This window comes from Patella vulgata, chromosome 4, assembly GCF_932274485.2.
Source record: "Patella vulgata chromosome 4, xgPatVulg1.2, whole genome shotgun sequence".
In the NCBI taxonomy this organism is placed as follows: domain Eukaryota; kingdom Metazoa; phylum Mollusca; class Gastropoda; family Patellidae; genus Patella; species Patella vulgata.
Window position 1 is genome coordinate 51929485 of NC_065882.2, and position 23285 is coordinate 51952769.

Sequence of the window (23285 nt, forward strand, 5' to 3'; positions counted from 1 at the left end):
CCCCCCATTCTGCTCAATCTACACTGGCTCCCCATCTTGTATAGGATTAACTTTAAAATTGTGTTACTTGTTTACAGATATCTCAATAATACTGATCCGCCTTATCTCTGTAATCAACTTGAAGTTCATGCCCCTGCAATGAATCTTTGTGATCTTCAGTGTCAGATAGATACCCTTTGAAGCCCATATCTGTATAATTATCAGCCTATGGGGGGGGGGGGTATTTTCTCACCAAGCTCCTAAATTGTGGAATGATCTGCCTTTGGCTATTCCAGCCAGACCGTCTCTTAAAACACATCTGATTATGAAAGCATACAATGTATAACCTCAAATATTAATTTATTTTATACGTTTTAATTACGTTTCATCAGTCAAATTTCTCTTATCTTAATCTTATTCATTGTTTTGAACTTGCTTTAATGCTCTTAAATCACTATCTTTTAATGCGTGTTTTCTTTTGTTTATTCATATCATACTTGTTTGTTCAATTTTATCCAGTTGTTTTTGTAAATCGCATCAGGGCAATTAAGCTATTCAACACATAGAAAATGATTATTATGTATCTTTATTATTTAAAATCTACATTGGTTTAATCTCTCTTTAACAAATTAAAGTAATAATTATTCCACCTGGTTCGTAAAGCCAACCCATACGTCGTGAAGATTCTTCATACTGGGATGTGCTTTATTACATAATAAAACAAGTATTTATATTAAAATAGTACATTTTTCTTTACTTTTGGAATTCTTGTTTGTTGTGTCTTTAACTAAATATGTAAACATTTCAGATTTTCACAAAATCATAACTGATAAGAAATAAAACCCTTATCAAAAATATGATAGGAAATTCTAAGGTATAATGTATACTATATATACAACCCATAAAACCCTCTAAAGAAATCACCTTGGAAACATGTAGCAATTCATTTTATCTGGAGTGTATTTTTGTAAGAAAATTGTATAGTGCCAGATACGATACTCGATAGGTCTTCACTGAAAATATATAGCTAGCGCAGGTGGAAAAACAGTTAGAACTTATTTACTTGCACCGCTTTTTACAGCCTAATTTTCAACTTGCACGTCTGCAAGCGAGGGAAACTTTATCGTCTGGTTATGAAAAACATCATTTTTGTTATTCTATATCATACTTCCATGTTTCGTTCAGCACAGTTGAGTTGAAGATAACCCGAAACTAGCGACGTTTGTAAATTTGAGAGGTTTTCGTAGTTGTGGAAAGTTTTAATATTCTTAAATATCTACCGGGATTCACATAATGGATTTCTTACGTCTGAGCAACGAGACGGTAAGTTAACTCAAATATGAATATTAATCTTAATGGCTTTTCTAAACGGCATGATAGCATAGAGCTTTTATTATCAATCAAAATAAGAATAAACGCAATTAGTCTGTATAAACTCATTAAGATACATATTGTACACAATGGATTGCTTAGTTTAATATCGGATCATTTAACTACATATATACTAGAACCCGAGGTAATAAATTGGCTAAATACGTTGGGGTAATATGCCATACTAGACCTCCTACAACACTATAGGGGGTGGCAGACATTTCTATTTAACAGCACTCTTTATTTTGAACGCTGCCAATGCTTAAGAAGTAGGCCCCATATCTAACAGAAACTGTCTGACCCCGTTACATCATTAGTTTTGTGGAGAAAATGTATATCTGTGTGTACGAGTATCTTGTTACATCTCTCTAGCAAAGTGTTGAAGGATGAATCACACAGTACAAACGAGAGCTCTGAAGTATTATCTTAGAAGCCTACTTCAAAATCAAAACCTAACTGATTTTAATCTATGTAAATAAATAAACAAATAAGACATCAATTCCGATTGCATAAAATATAGGTCTATCGATTCTACTAAAGGACAATATTGGCTATTTTTTTTCTCTGTCTTATTTCAGACAAAAAATGATTCGGAATCTCTTGGTGATTTTTCGGTGAGTAAATGTTCACAAATAACTGCGTATGCAAATATTACACCCAGACGTATACAATATATACTATATAGTGCCTAATGTGACAGGCGTCAATATCGTTTGGAAATAAAATATCAATTTTTTTTATATTTTGTGGCTAATACCTATAAGAATTCCTCCCTATCTTGAAAATAAGATAATATATAAAAGATACAGTATTTGCCTCTTGATATCTAAGACATCAACATACATGCATGAAGAATCCATAGGCATAAGACTTTTACCTCGACCAAAATGAAAACAGAAATTAACAGCAGTGCATGAGAAACCACCGTGACCATTGGCCACCCATTAGCACATATGACTAGATAAATTGAACTTCAAAGCCACTTTTATTTCCATTTCAGGTTTTTAATGACTCGATATCAACAAATACCATGGAGAGATCCAGGAAGAATTTATTGGGTTATTTACAAGTGATATTGGCTTTATTAGCGATTATCTGTAACCTGTTTATTGTTTGTGTCATTCTTTCATCTAGAACACTGAGGAACTCGTCCAAGCACCTGCTCATCCTGAACCTAAGTTTCGTAGACTTGATAAAAATAGTTGCCCTGGCATTATACGTCTATATGAATTTTGCCGAATCACCTGTTTATGCGTGTGATTTGGAATACATTTCTCGATTAATCACAGACTTAACAACAGGTTTGAGTGGTTTCTTTATATTGCTATTAAATATAGACTACATAGCTACCACAAATGACTCAACTTCGTATCCAGGGCGCCGTTTGGTTGGACCTGTCATACTCACTTTCTTCAACTATGTCATTACTGGAATAGTTCTCGTTCCACTGTTAGTGTTACATATTAAACCAGAAAACTTCATCGGAACACCCACGTCATCAAACTGCTGGATATTCGACAAAGAATACACGTTTTTGATTTATGAGGTAGTTTCTGTCCTTCCACAAACGTTTCTCATCCTCATGTCTGGTGGAATGACCATAGGTGTCTGCCTCGCCCGCTCGAGTTTGCTCAATATCTCCAAGGATTCAAATCTTGTCAGACGTCCAATCGATTTAAATATTGCAGGATTCCTAACCCTGACTTTGTACTTTGTACCTTATGTGTATTCTCTGATAAGGAAATTTGTGGATGATTGTCAGATATGTAGTCCTTACTCGCCCGCTTTCCTCGTAATACCTATGTTACCTTTTATGAAATGTGTTCTATTACCATTTGTATGGTTAATGTGTCCAGACGTTCGCGCAGCATTAAGTATAATGTGTTCAAGAAACAAAACTGCTAGTCAGGCAGGAAATAGCATAGAGGAACCCCAGCCTAAGCCACACGCAAGTATAGAGGATCCTAAGCCTGCACCATTCATCAGTATAGAGGACCCTAAGCCGAAAATGTATGCAAGTATAGAGGATCCCTATCCTAAACAGTATACATACGTTGGGGACTCGGAACCACCAAAAAGCATAGAAGACCCCAACACGGAACATGCAGTACAGCCCAACAATGACACAAGTCTAACCAACATCGAAGAACCTAAGGCAGATCGGAGTATAGAAATCCCAATGACTAGCACCATCATACAGGAACAACCTGAAACGAATATCGTAAGGGAAGAACCCGTAAAAGATAACGATATCGGAGAATTGCATGCAGATAAGAATGTCGTGCATGTAGATCCTACCGAAAGCAGTGATGTAGAAACATCCACAACAGGTAATTGTGAAGACGAATGGATGACAGGTCCGGGTATAGAAAAAACTCCGGGCAACGATGCTATAGATCAAGCTATAGAAAATAGTAACGGAGACCTACCAATTATTGACAATAATGTAGAAGAACCAATTGCGACCAGTGACCTAGACGATCGAATTACAGACAATGGACTAGACTACCCGATTGCAGATAATGATTTCGGTTACCCAGTTGCAGATAAAGATCTCGACTATCCCCTTCCTGATCTAGATTATCCTATTGCAGACAATGGTCTGGAAGATCCGATTGCAGATAATGATCCTGGTTATCCGATACCGGACAATGATCTGGGATATCCTACTGCGGACAGAATCCTTGAAGACCCGGTCGCAGATAATGATCACGGTTATACGATTCCGGGCAATGACCTAGATTATCCGTCTGGAAATAATGGTCTGGAAAATCAGATTGCTGGCACAGGATATCCCATTGCAGATAAAGGTCCGGGAGAACAATTAAAAGTCGAGGGATTAGATATGTCGAAGAAGCTCGAACCAGGCGAGGAAATAATGCTGTAGCCTACGAACATATTCATTATGGGACCTTTTGTTAAATGCTATACCAATATCACAAATTGATGCATTTTATGACAGTCCATTATGATACTTTTTAATTTTAAGACATTGCGGCTGTTATTAATGACATCGGATGGTCTGTATTAGGTTTAAAAGTGGACGTTGGATCTATATCAATTCCAGCGTTACATCTAATTACAACATTTGGGGACCTTAGATTGGCCTACATTATTCGAAAGTTAGATTTCAGTGTGCTCAACAATGTTAATACATCACAACTCTGAGACGCTAGGATCTGACAAATTTTGAATTAATTTGGGAAATCCTACTTGGAAAGGATCTATAAGATTCATTAAACTGTGAAGTATTGATTTGATTCTGTATTTTTTATTAATTGTAGCGTTGTAGATATTAAGCTTGATTTAGTTAGTCTTGGTGCCGTAAGACTAGTGCAGTAATAATCAACATGTTCATTCATTTTTATTGTTGTTTTTTAACAACCCATTGAAATACATACATGCTTATATGCTTGCTATCAATTGCAAAAACGGCGATTTATTTTCATACCCCTTTTTTATACGCCTGCTGTGAAATGTGGCAATTTTATACTGTCTACCATGTCCGTCTTCCATGTTTAGTGACTCATCTAAATCTGAAACTGTTAGATATGAATATTTAGTTGTTAATTACAATTCCACATATTTTGTTAAGAACCATAGTAATTTCAAAAATAAATACACCGCCAACAAGATAATTCAGATGTTGGATTTTTTTAATTGATAATATCTTTCTTGAATTTGGAGGGGAAATGTATCAGCAAGTGGTAGGTATCCCCATGGGCACCAACTGTGCAGCTTTGCTTGCTGATTTGTTTCTATCACTGTTCATCACGTGTATTTTGCATACGGATAGTCCATTGGCCAATTACGTTATTTTATCGAGATTTCGTTTAATGGGTTGGATGCAGCTATGGCGGGTGTGGCGCCAGGCAGGGTAAGCTTACTCTTCCGGACACCTGTTACCACTGTTTGTCGTGTATTTTGTACACTGTGAACAGTCCATTTGCTGATTACACTATTTTGCCTATAAAGTTTTTTTTAGGACGGTTCGTACTTGGTTTTATTTTATTTATGCATTAGTTACATTAGTGAGACGAAATGGCCTATTGAATGTCAAACAAGTTCTTTAAATTACTTATGTGGTTATTACCCTTGTCACCACGTAGAATATAGTAGACATTGTGACGACAAATGTAGCATCCGATCTGCTTAAAAATCTAATGGCAATGTTCAAATCAGTGAGACAAAGAACTTCATCGATTAAAAACAATATACGTCCTTTACTTTTAAGAGTTGATGCCTTTGATCTCTTTGTAGAATCTTGAAACCTAGGCGTTTTAATTGTTTCGGTTATTAAGACAAATAAGTCTACCGAGTAACAATAATTTCAGATAATAAATTAATAGTAAGTGCAGGAGACTCGCATTATACACAAAATAAAACCGATAAGACAAACCTGTGGAAAAGACAAACCTGTGAAAAAGACAAACCTGTGAAAAAGACAAACTACACAGACATTGTAAGAAATAAACAACAATAATATCAATTAGGGTGAACGCTCTAGTGGTATTTATCAAGGTTTCGCATTGTTTTATTTACCTAAAGAATAACCAAAAGACAACTGTTATGAATTAAGACACTGGCGACTTATTTGTGGTGAACTAACTTAAGGGGTTTTTTTGTGCTGTAAAACAATCATACAGCACTGATGCAGATTATCGATGATTATGTCACCATTTTCGCCACCGTACAAATTTAGTTTTAGACAATTTATTGTAACTATACTTTGATATAATATGACCAGTCCGGTTACCAACAAAGATTAAATGTATTAAAGCATGCCTCGACTATCCTCAGCCACTAAAGAGGGTATGATTGTAAACATGATGATATGGAATGGTACGAAATTTGTTTATAAAATGGCCACGCGATTCACTACGGACTGTTTCCATCGTTATACTTTATTGTGTCTACTGTTTTATATTTTAATTCTAGAACAGTGATTAAACAATTCAGTTATACTATAATATTGCACTCAACTCAGAAATTGTCACCTTTAGTCTATATCAGAAGTATAGTTGCAGCCAGGGCCGGTGCTACCAGGCTGCCTACTTGGGCGCCCACGAGAGGGGCAAGGCACAAAAGATTAGTTTGTTACTTATTCTCAGAATTTGAACTAAATTTGGCAGTTACATGTTTTTAAAAAACGAACTTAGCATTATTTGTTTTCGGCTGAAAATATAGTATGTCGCTGGGAGAGAGAGAAATGAGGCCCCAAATCCACTCGACACAAACTATGTCATTTCGGGACTAGCATAATATCAATCTGAACGACAGACCCACCCTACCTGCAGAGAAGTGCGGAAAAAAAAAGCTAGCTGCCATTTAATTTTTGGACGTTAGTTACGTACGGCATAATATGGTAAATTTATTTTAATAATTCGCTTGCGCGTATGGGCCTTCAAAGATTCGTGGGTTCAAAGACGAAATGCCGATTTATCATTTGTTTAAAAATGTGTGTTCGGTTTAAAACGACCACATTGAGACAGATTACTTCAAATGGGGCAATTATCCAATAAAGCATTTAGTTGCTCGTAAAGGTAAATATCAATATATTTAATCTTTTGTCTTTCCTCAAAACTCCATATATAAATAAAGATGATTTGAATAGTTTAAACATTATAAAATCAGTATAATAATGTACATACATGTAGGCCCATATACAATGACAATAGGGCCATATATCAACAGGGTATTTTAGAAATGTCAAGCTCTATAACATTTTACAGTTATAAATAATGTACGTATAAATAATGGTAGCAGTAATAGAAATATAATTAGATAATTTACTTGATTCAGAGTGTAACAAATGTTGACTGTTGTGTTGGTGGAGTTTCTAGTGAATAGAACCCGAGAGCTTGTGTCGATGGTGGACAATAACTAAAACAATTCAGCTGTTCTTTCTTGTAAGTATTTACTAGTTTTTTATTGACAGTTTATATTATATTTTCTGACCTTAAAATTTTTTAAACAAATACACCATTTTGTCCTTAAATTATAATCTGGACGTTATGTCGTTGTGTTATCAATATATACTGTTTAGGGTTCCTGTCATCTCCTACCTATCTAAGTAATTAATAAGCTAATTGGATTGTCTGAAGTTTGAACCAGCGTCTGAAAACCACAAACAAATTGTGAATTGTGAATTTCGTCATTTCTTTAGTGGCATGCCTCAAAGATCGGTACATGGTCCTATTCATTTCTCTTTCTAATACTTAGTCACTTGATGAGCAATTCATCTCGTCGCGATGACTCACTTATACAAATAATCAAAATTCTAAATGAGATCATGAATCAATTTAAAATCTAACAATGTGCATATAATATGCGTTAAACAAATATGTTGAAACAGGAAATGCATGTAAGTTATTTGGAGAATGGGGTTTGTCCCGAAATAACCCAGTTATTGTTATTGGACGTTAAACTCTATAAATAAACAGTATACAATTCCCACGAATTTCTGGACCTGGAAGTTTTGTCAACTAGAGTCGAATACTGAATTTTGTTGATTCCGTGTAGCAATGCCGTGATGGCATACTGACATGGATTCCAAAGGTGTCCATCTGTTCTGTCCGTGATCTTTATCCCAATGACATCGCTTATGTCATATTATTAATCAGTGAGTTCCCGAAACACTGACCTTCGAAGAAAATTTCATATATCATTCTAACCAAATAAGTAGCCATTTCTGTTTGACATAATATATAACAAATAACCAACAATTATAAATTTGTATGTATGTACTTCAGTCTGCCAATTTCCCAGAACATACTTCAGCTAATGTGGTCAGGGCTTATATTTTTCAGACAATTATAGACGATAGTATTCAAAAAAATAACAATGGAAAACTACACAAGATCCCAGCCTGCTACACTCGAGTCAGAGGTATATTAATACGGTTCACTAATATCAGGAACGAGAAAAATAAATCAACACAATACCTTTGTCTTTTTATGCATACGTGTACAATACGAGGTGGAGTCATTTACCGCAGAGGTGGAATTTCTGCCTTTCTTTGAATTCCAGTTGGCAGTGACAATATTTTTGTGTTATTTTCATGGGTATTATAGTACCGGATTATAGCTAGAGGCGCCAGCCTCCGACCGGATGTTTTTCACGTCAGAAAGTTTGAAACAAACTTATTTTTTGTGTGAAATATGTTGCGTGTTCATTGCCTTAGTGGTGTGATATTTTCGGGTCATTTATGTTTCTAAGGAGTGGGTAATTAATCATTGCAGCACCACTCTCCAATTAGAGCCCCATATCTTTATGAGGCAAACTTTCCCCCATAACACACTGCATGGTATATGCCTGTCTTCGTTGCTGCTGTTAGTCCATATTTCTAAGCTGAAATATCTAGGAACTTTATTCTAGCAACTTTTGTGGTTATAGTAGAGTTTTAGTTCTTAGATCACAAATATGATACATTGTCAATATTTACTGAAATAATTATCACTCAGAGTAACATAAACAAGTGTCTCGATGAAACCAAGCGGAAGCTAAACGTAATAATATGATGAACATGTATTATATTTTCAGAAAACAAAGTATATGGCAGTGGTAGACGTGATTTGTTACACCATGATCGCTATCATAGCATTATTTAATTTAGGTGCCATTATTATCATCCTGTGTACCACCAAGCTGCAAAAAGCCCCCAAGTATATAACAATTATCAATTTAAGTATGGTGATGTTGGTTTTAGGACTATTTGTGTTAATGGGGCAACATGCTAATTTTGTTCATTTGAATGCTTCGTTGTATTATTATACTGGTTTATTTCATTTTTTATGTATGGCATGTATAATATCCCTGTGTGTGGTTCTAAATGTAGATTATATAATGAGGATTGTCAAGCCCACCATATATGAAGGAAACAAGAAATTTGCGTTACTTGTAGCGTTGCTGTTTGCCGTGTACTGCATCAATGCTCTTCTGATTGTCCCCCTTTATACTGATACGTATGTCTTGGTTCGTCAATTTGGTTCAACGCTAATACAAACGATTAACCCCCAATATGAATCAATTATAGTTATTTTGAGTGTGATTCCCCAGACCGCCTTCGTGCTTATTACGGGAGTATTGGCGATTGTTGTTTATCTCGGGTACCGGAAGTCCCAACTAGACACTCCTACCCCTTTAGAGCTCCTTGTAACTGATACGGTTGTTATTTTGTTGGCCAACATTCCCCTTGTTTTAAAGTATTTGTTACCATTAAATTTTGGGTTTCTACCTCTGGCTTTAACTGTGTGGCTTTTGCCCTTTTTGCTGCCCACAATATTACCACTGAATTGGCTACTGGATAAAGATTACCGCCACTCCTTTAGGGATCTTGTCTTGTGTCGATGTCGCAAAACAAGAGACACAGATTCGTATGAAATGATGTAAGATGGAGCCTAAACCAGTTTAAAATCTCAAAGGAATAAAACTGGAAAAAACATTCTTCCTTGGACATTGGGGTAAATGACGTTCATGCTGAACTACTTAAACTGCTTTCGTTTCTTTTCGTTATGTTTGTGTTCAGTTAATCCGATGATACCTCTACCCAATGCCTAGTCTTAGGCAGAAGTATTACGCAATCACAATGGCAAATTTCTAACCGGAAAGACAATGGTTAGCACATTAAACAATTTAGAATCGGAACGAAACAAAATTCCCATTTAACTGGTGTCTTATTGTTTTCTGAATTATATTGTTAATATATATAAGGATTTTCTATAATCTCTAATATACTTTTTATTCGTTGCTTTTGTATTTTTAAATTGTTTAAAAATATATTATTGACTCACCATCCCATAGAGTATTTGTTTTATTGTATTATTATGTATAAATATAGGCCACTTCACAAAGATACCATTTTTGGTTCTAAAACCGAAATCCAAACTAAGGCATATCTTTTAGGGGCAAGACGGAGTTGGGAGTCTGAAACGCCTCATCCCCCTTTATGCAGTCATTTTATTAGCCATACACGCACACGGAAGCCTATAAATGCTATTCATAATTTCTATTTTTCGCCCCTTCAGAACGCGAAAGTCGAAAAGTCGAAAAGTAGAAGTTACGACAAAATTTGAGGTGACAACACTTTAGACAAGCCAAAATCGACTCGAAAATAGGGAATTAAGAAATAATACACAGCGATAATTGTGCCGCTTGTTTTTTCCTAATTTCTAATTTTCGACTTGCATTTTGGCTTGTATACCGTCTTATCGAGTTTCGACTTCGTCATATTTTTGCATTTATTGATGGCAGTAAGAAGGCACCAACAGGCATACCAAGCCAAAATGCAACTCGAAAAGTAGAAATTATGAAATAAACACACCGCGCTATTAGCGACCTATTATTTTGACTTGCTATCGTAATGTCGACTTTTCGAGTTTCGCCTCGGAAGTTGATGAAGGTCATTTCGGGACTAACACATGGTTCAATTTTATTTCAATAATTCGCTTGTGCGTAGAGGTCTTTAGCAGTGGGAGGAAACCGGAGGACCTGGAGAAAACCCACGAGGTTGGACAGGCGGCCCTACTCCTTGTAACGTACAACCGGGTAATCGAAACCACGCCAGTTGACTCAATGACAGATCTTATGATACAACACGCACGTGCTAACCATTCGATTTTGTTGTAAGTTGTTGTATATTGTACGGGATAATTGTTTTATAATAGGCCTGCAATGAAATTGTTGTAAGTTGTCTTTTTTATCAGACATTTTTGGTAGATAAAATATTCCAGTTGGCGGAGAAAAAAATATTAACAATTTTTTTATATAAAAATTATCCTCCATTTTGGCGGGAAAAAAATGAAAGCCAGTGTGAGGCCTGATTGCACGTAGGCCTATTCAAATGTGACCTAGAAAATTGAGACTTTCGAGGCGAAAACCGCCGACACGGCAGCAAGCCAAAATGATAAGTTGCATTTTGGCTTAGTATGCGGGTTCGGGCTTTCTTACTGATATCAATAATAGTTTAACATCGATGGGAAATCTTCCTTTGTTCTTTTCGTTGAATAAGCAGATTGTTTTCCCTCTAGTAGATTGGGTGGTGCTTAACCGGGCAATAACTACCCATATTCAAAGTTATTGCACACTTTTTCTGGTTTACACTAGTTTTAGTAGAAATTATTTAGAGAAGTGGGGTGGGTTTTCTGTGCAAAAACAATAAGCATGTTGAGCAGTTGTCTACGGTGGCTGATTTAGGACACGCAAAAAAAGATAGTTAAGTCGAGCGCTCGAGATACTAAGTCGAGCGCTCGAGATAATATAACCGAACACGTCTCAACCGATGTTTTAAGCTGTATAATTTTGTGCATAATTTGATGATAAACTTGCAGAATAAAGATATTCATTTGTTCGTTTTTACAGCCCATCCAAAGCTGCAATGTTACAAGTCATTTATAGCACGCTTCACTCATGAAAGCCGTGCTATAAATATAGCATAAATATGACCAAGTCGAAACTCGAAAAGACGGTAGATAGACAAGCCAAAATGCAAGTCTCAAATCAGAAATTAGGAAAAAAACGAGGGGCTCTATTATCGCGGTCTATTATTGCTTAATTTCCTCTTTTCGAATCGATTTTGACTTGTATAGCGTGCTGTCGCCTCACATTTTGTCGCAATTAGGAAAAAACGAGGGGCGCTATTATCGCTGTCTATTATTGCTTAATTTCCTATTTTCGAATCGATTTTGACTTGTATAGCGTGCTGTCGCCTCACAATTTGTCGTAACTTCTACTTTTCGACTTTCGTGTTTTGAAGGGGCGAAAAGTAGAAATTACGAATGGTAGTTATAGGCTTCCACATGTTTTAAATCAACTCACACAGTGATTGATGTGGAAGTTCCGAAATCTAATATTTTTGGGGGGGTTTTGTAACTATTTAATTCCAAACTAAGAACTGAAAAAAGCGGATAAAAGGAAGATTTGTTGAAAACCCCATTACATCATCCTTAATACTGGTCTGGAAAAAGACTGCTGGAGTCGCTGAGCACTTTCGTGGGGTCACGGCGGACTACTCTGAAACTTAGAATTAGAAATAAATACAATTAAACAGATAGATCGATTTGGTGGAAAAAAACTTTTGCCACCATCAAATACCATCATTGAATGAATCAAAGACAAGAAATACAACCGTACCTTTAAAATGTCTTCGTACCAGACCATCTTGTGAACCTATCCAATCCAATCACCAGAAATGGTCAAACTGGCTATATGGCAGCCGCCAAATACCTGTAACTGAACGGATTAACCGGAACAGAAATACATGCCGACATTGTCGCCATTTTAGGGATGCCTTCCACTTCCACAGTAAAGAAGTGGGCTGTGGAATTTAAGCGTGGTTGAGAGAGACTTGATGATGACCCGCGTCCTGGGAGGCCATCAACAGCGGCCGTTGAAGGAAACATTACCGGAGTGCATGATGTCAGTGGTGCAGGAAGCAGGGCCTGACAAGGACAGAGAGAGAGAGAAATGGGGTTTAACGTCCACTCGACACAAACTAGGTCATTTCGGGACTAACATATGGTTTAATTTTTTTATTTCAATAATTCGCTTGCGCGTAGGGGTCTTTAGCAGTGGGAGGAAACCGGAGGACCGGGGAAAACCCACGAGGTTGGACAGGCGACCCTACTCCTTGTCGCGTACAACCGGGGAATCGAAACCTCGCCAGTTGACTCAATGACAGACCGTATGATACAGCGCGCGCGTGCTAACCATTCGGCCACCCACCCCTTCCTGACAAGGACAGCCGTCTAATCGGTCGGATAAGACCAAAAACAGAGGTCCCGTGTATACATTGGTGTGTACGTAAAAGATCCTTTCGATATAAGAGTAGGCCATAGTGCCGCTGCCCAAGCAAAATTTCCCTCATAGCACACTGTATGGTGTGTGTTCGTATTCATTAGCCCAGTTGGGGTAGGACGTTAAACTCCATTTCACTTCATTCCATTTCTTTCTACACGATCTGCAAATAATGATGATGTTCCATAGTAACAGGTGTCTTTGTTCTTCGAGGGGTCACGATCCAGACGATGGTTTCTGGAATGGGGTCACAACCAATAAACGGTTGGGAACCACATATCTAGAAGCACCATGATAACTTAAGCTTTGGTTGGTATTTATTGGGCCTTAATACAGTAAATCAGTAAAGCAAACTTATTTATTAACATTCATTATAATACATTCAGCTAACCCAGCATCACGTTAATAATGCCACGCTAATTATAAGGGACGATGATTACTACTAGTTAAATGTCAAGCAAAATAACATTACATATATATATAAACCACATAATGCGATTTCTACAGTTACTAAGTTGAAGTGTTTATAGAATGTTTGTTCACAGAAACGGGTAAGTTGTGTGTTTCTAAAAATTGTTTACTATAATATGTAGCGTTCTCAAATTGTACTATTTTGGGTTCAATACCGATATGAATCAATTTTTGTTTACCCCTGTTTAGTTTATAACTGTTCAACTGTTACACTCAAGTAGGGCCTATTGCCCAAATTTAGATATTATCACATTAGAAGACGAATTTTGAGAATTGAGAGGCAGTCTGAGATTTTGAGGCAATGGGTCCGATTATATAGCATAAAAAAGCGGTCATAAAATCCACCGAAATCTGCTCGATCGAAATGTTTCAAATCTTGTCTCGGTCTTACCGAAACGAGTCCAAATTGGTTAGACACGAAAGTTTAATATGATTTTATATCTTAGCGGAGGCTTTGCAACACGGCTAAATCTTGAATGGGGTGGGCTGGTTGTTATAATGAATTCTACTGGCCGTTGTTCAGGAATGAAAGAAATATTTTGGTACGGCAGTGGTGAGAGTAGAAATCGTAAATATTATTATCATTTGTTTTCAGGTTGTAGTAATATTGATACCGTGATAGAATATTAATATGACAAATTTAACTGTAAGTATACATGCACTCATGCCCAAAACAAATCGCGTTCGTATGCTTTTCTAATCAACACGTTCAGTGGTCGATCCGGGTGTTGGCCGAGAAAGTTCTTCTGTGTTTTCCAGCTGGTCGAAAGGAACCGTGTCTTGTTCAAATGGGACGAACCCCCGTGGTCCCGTGTACACACTGGCTTGTATATAAAAACAAAATGGCAGATGAAATTCGACCCGGGCAAAATTAGGCCCATATCACACCCGCACAGCACTATACTTCCATATCCATTCGTATGGTTGGTGCAGAAAAGTAGACGTTAAACCCATTTCATTGTCATACAGAGCTAACAAATCTGAAAACATCTGAGCAGTTTTATAGTTACACAAAATATCCCTCAAATACAGAAGAAAATCCCGTCTAAATTATTTGTCCTCGATGCGTGTAACATTACAACCGGAAGTTCAATAATCTCCGAATATTTCATATTATGGTCGAAAAATGACCATATGTTAACCTGCTAATTTTCCCATTTGATTGAACATTGCAAACTATCCATGACCTGTAGCCCTGGCTCTGTGCCTCATCGCAATATCGAAAAATATTAACCTTCTTTGAAAGCTTGTTATAGATTTAAAAGTACACTGCATGGCTTATGCCGGTCTTCGATGGATCCTATTTCATTTTTAGTCTACGTCAATTCAATTTACACAACAAACTTATGGTTAGCTTAGCATTGTGTTTAGTTTAAATAATGATAAAATGTATATATACCCGGCTGCCTTCTTGGTCGTTAAAAACAAATTTTGACTATACTCTTCATAAAAAGAAACGCATAGTGACATTTCGTCGTCGGTATACCCTCGCTCTACCATCGCATCAGGAACCGCGACTCGTCGCTGAAACAATTTGTTCTCCAGCGTTGCTGTGGCAATACCCTGTGTGTCTGAACCCACTGGAGTCGGATTTGACGGTGTCGGCGTATTTAAAAAAACAGCGGTATACGGTTTCACGTAAGTGTCTATGGACTGTCTATGGACTGTCTGGTCTGAGATTCTACGCCGTCAAGGAATTGCTGCTGCAGAAGAGGACGCTGTTGCAAACCGTTTTCGCAAATAATGTAACCGGATGTGACGACCCAGGGCAGGTGGGGTTACTCTTGTTTGGCCTGAGCGTGGGCGGACACATGTTGAACTTCGCTGTTGGTACCTATCCCAAAGGCGAGAAATGGTACACTGGGAAACATAGGGCAGCTTGGATACATCTGTCTGGTATTCACCTGCTTGTAACCGACCGATAGCGTTGCTGCGTTGGTCTTTGTTCATATGTGGCATCACTTGGTTCGTTGAGTGTTTACATGTGCAACTGATTTTGAAACCGGGAACCCCGGGATTTTAAAGGCCTTAGATTTGGGTTTCATGCGAAAAGCTCACAAAGTTGTTAAACTCACGTGTCTTTGTGCAATCAAGCGAAAACAAATTTCGGCAAAAGGTATGACCAGTCACAATTAGTGACCCTACATTTAAAAATAATAATGCAGTTCTTTTACCCTTACATAATGACATTAAAAACAAGTAAGATTTACGGAAACAACGATCCCGTTCAAATAAAAAAAATGATGGAAAATGGGCTGTGCTTTTCTTTTTTTGAAGAGTATGTTTAGTTTATACCTGAACGGTCAAATATCTAAATAAAATAACCGTCAAATATTATAACCCAACTTAAACATCCCAAACAATTGTCAATTATTGTCCAAAATGAAGTTTAAAATCTCAACTGCATTTCCATTTGTAAAATATGCGTTTTCTCTACCACGCAACTGTTGTAATGGCTGAACATTCGCTTTGTATGATTGCGTAAATAGATAATACTTATCTTTCTTCTTTTCAGCATTATTACGCATACTTTGAACAGGGTGATGACTACCAAGAAACCCTATGGCTGCTGACTTTGCTGTCTTTTGAGATGTTGTTAGTTATTCTCAATGTTGGTTCCATACTGGTCATTTTAACATCGCCCATTTTAAGATGTACACCGAAATATGTGTTAGCCATTAACCTTAGTATCGTCTTCCTGGTGCAAGCTCTTCTGTTACTTTCAGTCTGGATTGCAGCTCGTTTCTACTCCCAGATCCAAATAGATTTTTGTACTCTATATTATTATCAATTCCTGGTCGGAATTCTCTGTGTGGCACTAATTGGAACATTCTGTGCTGCCATGAACATTGTCTACGTCATAAGAATTAAATCTCCGAATTCGTTTGATAGCAACAAACAATATTTTGTCCTGGCCATATTTATTATTTTGGCCTATTTTGTAAATGGTGTCACTGTGACACCGATTTACAACAAATTTGTTGATCGTGTCGAATATATAATGGATTCTCAAAGCGTCTGCGGCTACAAAATCTTGAACGCTAGAAGGGAAATTATTCTTCTGGTACTGGCTAATGTGCCACACTACTGTTTTGTAATTTTGGCGGGATGTTTGATTTTGATTTTATACTACAGATACAAAAATTGCCGTCGCATTTCAAAACCATACGACTTAGTCGTAACAAATATTGTAGTATTAATTTTATGTTTCATCCCTGTTTTGATAAAGTTATGGTGTTTAAGCCATCTACGAATGAATGCAATGTGCAAAGATGAAGGGATTTGGCAGCGTGTTCAGAGCGTTGCCCCTTTAACTGTTGGTATTTTGGTACCGTTTATTTGGTTTCTTAATCCAGTCTACCGTCATGCCGTTCGAGATTTTATAACCTGCAAATGTTGCAAAGCCAGTCTAACAAATTCATATGAATTGGTATAAGGTATAATTATTAACCTACAGTTTTAATTTATGTGCATTATAACCATTGGCTTGTAAATAAAAAATTCATTATTCAGATGGTGTGTATTCTTCTATAAATGTCAGTGTGAATACATGCACCCTATAACTACATGTACAGTAAAGAGACTAGTGATTATGGGTCCCAGTTCAATTATCCACACATTTACCATTACTACACTGAATATGGTAATTATCCACTAGGTCCGGCAAAATGTCCAAAATTACTAAGAACTCTTATAGTAAACTGGTTCTCAATGATAATGCCATTCTAATAGTTTGGTGAAATAAATGTTGGCCTGGCAACCGACTGGAATTTTCATATTTCTGAAAACTAAGATGAGATCTGTAATGTCTATCATGGACTTACCAAATTAATGTTAATAAGTAAATGAGAGAGTCTGAACTAATTTGGAGGCAAATTTTCCATTATTTTCAGTGACTTCCACACATATCTCATATCACAGGTTTACATGTAGCTTTTCCAACCAGCTAGTCTCAAATTAACCCTTCAGTTTTGTTCTTCACATAATACCTATTGTGTCACATCACTAACTGGAATAAATGATTCAGCCTGGCTCTTAAAGCGGAAATTTCAAATTTTTAAGTTATATTTTTAAAATTTATTAAAATAAAGCCTTAAAATAGATGGTATCCATAAACAGTCCTTCCTTGTTAAAGAATAATCCTATTAATCCTATAATTCACTATTGCCAGCTGAGAAATTGGCAAAAATATCATTTTCAACTTCAAATTCCAACGTTGAGGAAATGGCTGACCATTGTTTTCAATAGGAAAACAAGGGAGGTAATTGTGTTGTTTTTTCCTGTGTAAATGAGTTTTAAGTGTGAGAATGACACCTATGATCGTATAATAGTGAGTTGATAACCTATTGAGCAAAAGACATAGAAATAATTATGTTTTGACTTTCTTAGAAAATATGAAATTCTCGTTTTAAAGATGGGTTCCCAGAAAAGTATTTATCGGGTGGTTATTTCCAATAAAAGTATGGCAATTTTGGTATATATGGAAAGTAGAGATATCCAATCTTACTAGAAAAATACTGGATTCCCCGAAAAACACTCATGGAGCATATACAGGACAAAAATGTAAGGATTCCCCTAATCAACAGCCCTACGATTAAGAACTTCTGCACGTGTGATGTCAAAGGTCACAAGCGAACATTGAGCGCTTGATGTACAAGTTGATAAACTTTATGAAGAGTTAAACGTACAATACTTTCTGAGATAAAAATGACGAAAAAAGGCACGGGTAGTGGATAATCCGAGAATTTAATTAGGATTCGATATTTGTAATAGATAGTAAGCGGTTAAAGACAACATCGTCTTATGTATGCAATGAATTCTCCTCTGACTCCCAAGACGTGACGTAAACATGACCTGGTTTGATCGAATTTTAATAGCAGGGCATTCCTTCGCAATTACAATGTTTGAGAAGGATTTGAAGCATGATTATGACAAATTAATTAGTTTGAATATGTTTTTGGTCCATATATACCATTAAATCACCGAGTTTGTACGCGGGAACCCATCTTTAATACATTTGCTGTTTTCATGCAAATAAAAGAGTATTGTACAAATTGTCTTTATTATATTATACATTTATATACAAAATAATTGCACCATAAATAAATCGAGCACTTCATTATTTAAATCCCTAAAACTACATAATAAAATGAAAACACACTAGATTGCAGGGATTCACAAAAATTGGGTTCCACTGACTTGCCCATTTAATACCAGTAAACACAGCATCTGAAACAGTTATCTGTCACTATGTATTAATTTAGCTACATGTACTGCAACAAGAATTGACTTTTTAGCAATGTCTCAAGTCTTAAACACATTTGGAACAATCTTAATTTCACTTTTGTGATAAATGTTGGTCCCTGCATTGTTCCAAGATAAGCATTTCTAGCACAATCAATACATTAGGTTAGGTAGCATTATAGAACATACATGTATACATGGTAACTCTCAAAATAGTACATATATACATGTATTGTAGGTTAATGCATACACATAAGTCTAAAACTAGCACATATACATGTACATGTAGCGAAATCCTTAAATTTAACCCAGCCATAAAGCGAACCTGGGTATTGAGGGGTCCTAGTTCACATTTAAATAACACCAAAATTTCACCATTGCCATCCAGGTGGTTTACGACAAACTTCTGAACCCAAAATAGTAATGTCATCTAAATGTTTAGCTGGAATGTTAGAACTCATTTGAGGCATCTCATTGTGAAATAACGGATGGATTGTGACAAATAATGCTGGTCTTGATGTCTTGTACTTGATTGACAGAGCTTTTTGTAATGCTCGACTAGAATTTAAAGTGGAACCAGTGAATAGTTGTAGCACAATTAGGGATTTAACATTCTCAATAAAAACTGTGACACCTTCAGTATCAAAGCTGCCATTTTTAGACAAAATACACAATCTTTCTAGATTCTGACATGATCCAAGGGCTCGGAAAAATGTTTGATCTAGTTTTACATGAGGCTGCTCAAGCCGAAAGTCAAGTAATTTCTGGAAATGGGGTAAAGCTGCACACAGTGAAGACATATAACTACAATGTCCACTCAGACCCAGATAAGCTATGTACAACTTTTTTAAATTAACACAGCCCTTGGCAATGTTTATCAAACAGTGTCCTTTTAGAATTCCATGTAATCCTGATAATTGCAAGTATTTTAAATTTTTCCATTGACCAATACATAAAATATCTTCATCCCGTACTCGATACGATGAGCAGGCTTGATAGTGAAAGGTTTTGGGGTGCATTCCAAAGTATTTATTAAATCCTGACCGAAAATCGGCTCCAATTAGCTCAAACGATTCTACATCTGGACATGACGGTATAAGTAATTTGGGGGGACTTTTACCATTTTCTGTTGCTTCATTTAATGGTATAACTTCTACTGACTGTGTTTCTATTCCTATCCTCCTCTTTTTACCAAAATTATTTGCATTATCACATTGACTGGACAGTCGTTTCCCAGAGATAGGCGTTTCATTGTCTGTATTTGATTTGTTGTACTTTAAACAGCATGGAGAAAAGGCAACACTCTTCCATGCTGAATTAATAGAAAGCATTTCACACAAACTACCACCTGAATTTAACTCATGAAAATGGATTCCAGCCAAGTTGATGTGCTGTAATTTTGACAGATTCAATAACATAATTTGTAGACCACTGACATCAACTGCACTTTCATCCCCATTTGTGGTTATATTATGACAATTATTCAGATTAATACTTATCATGTTAGGACAACATTCGGCAATAACACGTAAGCTGTCAGAAAAGAGTTTATTGTTATCTGATAAACTTAGAAACCTGAGCTGAGTGGCACGTTCTAGTCTAAAGAGAGGATTTGGAACTTCCACAGAAGCTCGGGAAAGATCAAGATTCTCAAGGTCATCTACTTGTTGCACACATTTGACAAAATGTAGTTTATGTTGTAATTTTTCAAGATTAGACACAGGTTGCAGTATTGTTTTGAATCGTAATGGTAGTTTACAGACCTCAAGCAATGTTCCGAAGAAAAACATACGTGCAACAGGATCAATTGCATCATTGATAGAGAGGACTTTTAGGTGTTGAAGATTTTCTTTCTTATTGATCTGTGGTTGAAGGAAATATTTGGGCATTCCTTTGGTACAACTGGGATGACCCAATATGTGCAATTCTTCAATATGTTCACAATATTCAAAGAAAGATGGTTGTGACAAAAAATGCATAGAAATACTTTTAGAAAATTCTAACTGGTGTTTGAAATGGACACATATTTTTTTGATATTGGCAAGTGTTTTTTGGGCAACTGAATTTTGTGTGAGCTCAGTGTGGAATTCCTGTATATCTTCTGTACTGAAAGCGAACGTCTCTAACTTCACTAAACATGACATCAATCTACACAATCTTTTGACGGAAACTTTACATTGTAGAAGTTGCAGATTTGTTATATTTGTGCACCTAGAAATTGCCGATTCAAGCAGGCTCCCGGATATCCAATAACTGTAATTCAAGTTCAGGCTTTCTATGTGAATTGTGGTACTGGAAAGAAATGTCTGCAAAATGTTATCAGTCAAGTCATAACAGCTATTAAAATCGGAATGCTTGACTAATGAACGATCGTGACACAACTGGAAAAATCTTTTGTTCACATTACTGCATTTACACAAGTCTATTGTAGGCAAATATCCAAGGATTTTCAGCAAAACGTCGTCGGATAACAAACAAAAATTATTCACTGTGGACGCCGCCATGTTAAATTGTTGCTTTTAAATGGACTTGGATCCAATGAAAACTAAACCGGTAATCTGAAATATAGACGAGGATTTGATAGTTACGTACCTTCCAGGAGATGAATTTTTTCTTGTCTGAGTCTGATCAATTATTGCCCGTCTTTTATACTTATAGTTGTAGTGTGTAGAATCTACTGTAGACAGAAGTAACCTACCTAGCCATGAAATGCAATTTTTACAGCTGCCGACAATAAATGTAGTTAGCTCCCTTTATATTTTCTTCATGTGCCGAGTTTAAAGCGAGTATCATCAACTCCACCATATGGGATGGCACACTGATCCGCAGTGAATATTTGCTAGGCCGCTACAATACTAGACTCGTAATTCTGTGTGAAACAGATTGATGGGATGGGTGGTAAATTTCCATTACAAAATAATAAATTTTGTTGGACAGAAATAATTAGTTTTACAGTAACGGTATTAGAAATAAAAATGAAAAAGAGTTTTGTGAAAATATTACCAAATGTTCCATATCATTTAGAATTTAATAAATAATATACTATTCAAAAAAAGTAGGGGATATTTGATTTTTAAGTGTTATTAAAGTCACCTAATGAAACTGACGAAGAAACAAATGACAAAATGAAATGAAGTTCACATTCATCGATTTATTCCAAATGATCGTTAGACTAAGTAAGGCACAGACTGACCATTATAAGGGTAAAATGATACCCGGGGTCAAACAGCAAAGTTACCACAGCATCACAACCAAGTCAGTAACGGGTAAATCCTCCTCTGTTTGCCAAACAAGCATTGATCCGACGTGGCATACTCCTAATGAGACGTCTAAGGTCATTTTGGTCCAGATTGTCCCATTCCTGTTGCAACGCAGCAGCAAGTTCTTGGACATTGGCAGGACGTTGTTGACGTTGACGTAACCTCTGTCCAAGCATGTCCCAGACATGCTCGATGGGGGAGAGGTCGGGACTCAGTGCTGGCCAAGGTAATGTGGTGATGTTCTGTTGTTGGAGGTAACCTGTAACGATCCTGGCCCTGTGACATCTTGCGTTGTCATCCTGGAAGATGAAACGGCGGCCATGACGTCGTGCGAACGGCACAACATGGACTGCCAAGATGTTGTCCCGGTAGTACTGGCCTGTAACACGCCCTGCAACAACATGTAAAGCCGTTCTTCCAGCAACAGTGATGCCTCCCCACACCATAACAGAACCACCCCCAAATCGATCATGTCTGATGACGTTAACGTCTTGGAAGCGCTCGTTTCGACGACGCCACACCCTCCTACGTCTGTCCAAAAAATCAACAGTGAACCTTGACTCATCTGAAAACATCACATTGCTCCAGCGTCGATTATCCCAGTGTTGACGATCCCTACACCAACGACGTCTTGCCTGAATGTGATGATCTCTCAAACAAGGGATCACGCGAGGACGTCGGGCGCGAAGGTGACCCCTATGCAGTCGATTCCGAATCGTCTGGCCACTCACTCTCACACCAGTGTCTGTTTGAAGACGAGCGCTGATCTGATTTGCTGTGATGACACGATTTCTCAAGGCCAAGCTACGGATAAATCGATCCTGGGCTTGAGTTGTCGCCCTTGGTCGACCTGAGCGTGGTCTGTCCTGTACAGATTGTGTATCACGGTATCTGGACCATAGCCTGCTTATGACAGACTGAGAAACATTCATCGTCCGCGCCACAACCGCCTGTGTTGTGCCGATCTGTAGCATGCCAAGGGCACGTAACCTTTCATTTTGGGTAAGCCGACGCATATCAAAATTTGTTTTCTGGTCACTAAAACAATTAAACTGATGTTTCCACCCTGGAATTCAATGCCACAATGACTGTAACATTCAAAGTCAGAGTCGTGCAAATCTTGGGTTGGACCCCCATGATGATCCCAAGCATCACCTGCATTCCATG

General features: G+C 37.1%; 3 protein-coding genes across 4 annotated transcripts; 2 read left to right on the top strand and 1 right to left on the bottom strand.

The window, feature by feature from the left end:
- Positions 1–1018: 1018 nt before the first annotated feature.
- LOC126817895 (uncharacterized) lies at positions 1019–8238 on the top strand. Of its 2 annotated transcripts, XM_050545066.2 has the most exons (4): positions 1019–1302; positions 1929–1964; positions 2351–7259; positions 8160–8238. In XM_050545066.2, the coding sequence occupies exons 1-3, from the start codon at positions 1273–1275 to the stop codon at positions 4235–4237; spliced, it is 1953 nt and encodes a 650-aa protein (XP_050401023.1). In that variant the 5' UTR covers positions 1019–1272; the 3' UTR covers positions 4238–7259; positions 8160–8238. The 2 variants fall into 2 exon arrangements, with proteins under 2 accessions (XP_050401023.1, XP_050401024.1); XM_050545067.2 differs by lacking the exon at positions 1929–1964.
- Positions 8239–13607: 5369 nt separating this feature from the next.
- Positions 13608–17126, top strand: LOC126817482 (uncharacterized). The gene is made up of 3 exons (XM_050544492.2): positions 13608–13694; positions 14210–14260; positions 16130–17126. Exons 2-3 carry the CDS (start codon positions 14246–14248, stop codon positions 17048–17050), a joined length of 936 nt encoding a protein of 311 aa, XP_050400449.1. The 5' UTR covers positions 13608–13694; positions 14210–14245; the 3' UTR covers positions 17051–17126.
- A 1536-nt stretch (positions 17127–18662) lies between these two features.
- On the bottom strand, positions 18663–21402 carry LOC126818427 (F-box/LRR-repeat protein 18). Its single transcript, XM_050545842.2, has one exon. The coding sequence runs from the start codon at positions 21360–21362 to the stop codon at positions 19230–19232; it is 2133 nt and encodes a 710-aa protein (XP_050401799.1). The 5' UTR covers positions 21363–21402; the 3' UTR covers positions 18663–19229.
- Positions 21403–23285: the final 1883 nt, after the last annotated feature.

What these genes read in the sequence shown, in the direction of transcription:
- LOC126818427 (XM_050545842.2), bottom strand. Translation starts at nt 21,362, where the DNA reads ATGGCGGCGTCCACAGTGAATAATTTTTGTTTGTTATCCGACGACGTT.
- LOC126817895 (XM_050545066.2), top strand. Translation starts at nt 1,273, where the DNA reads ATGGATTTCTTACGTCTGAGCAACGAGACG. An exon ending in TACGTCTGAGCAACGAGACG is followed by an intron (nt 1,303 to 1,928) that starts GTAAGTTAACTC and finishes GTCTTATTTCAG; the next exon opens with ACAAAAAATGATTCGGAATC. An exon ending in AATCTCTTGGTGATTTTTCG is followed by an intron (nt 1,965 to 2,350) that starts GTGAGTAAATGT and finishes TTTCCATTTCAG; the next exon opens with GTTTTTAATGACTCGATATC.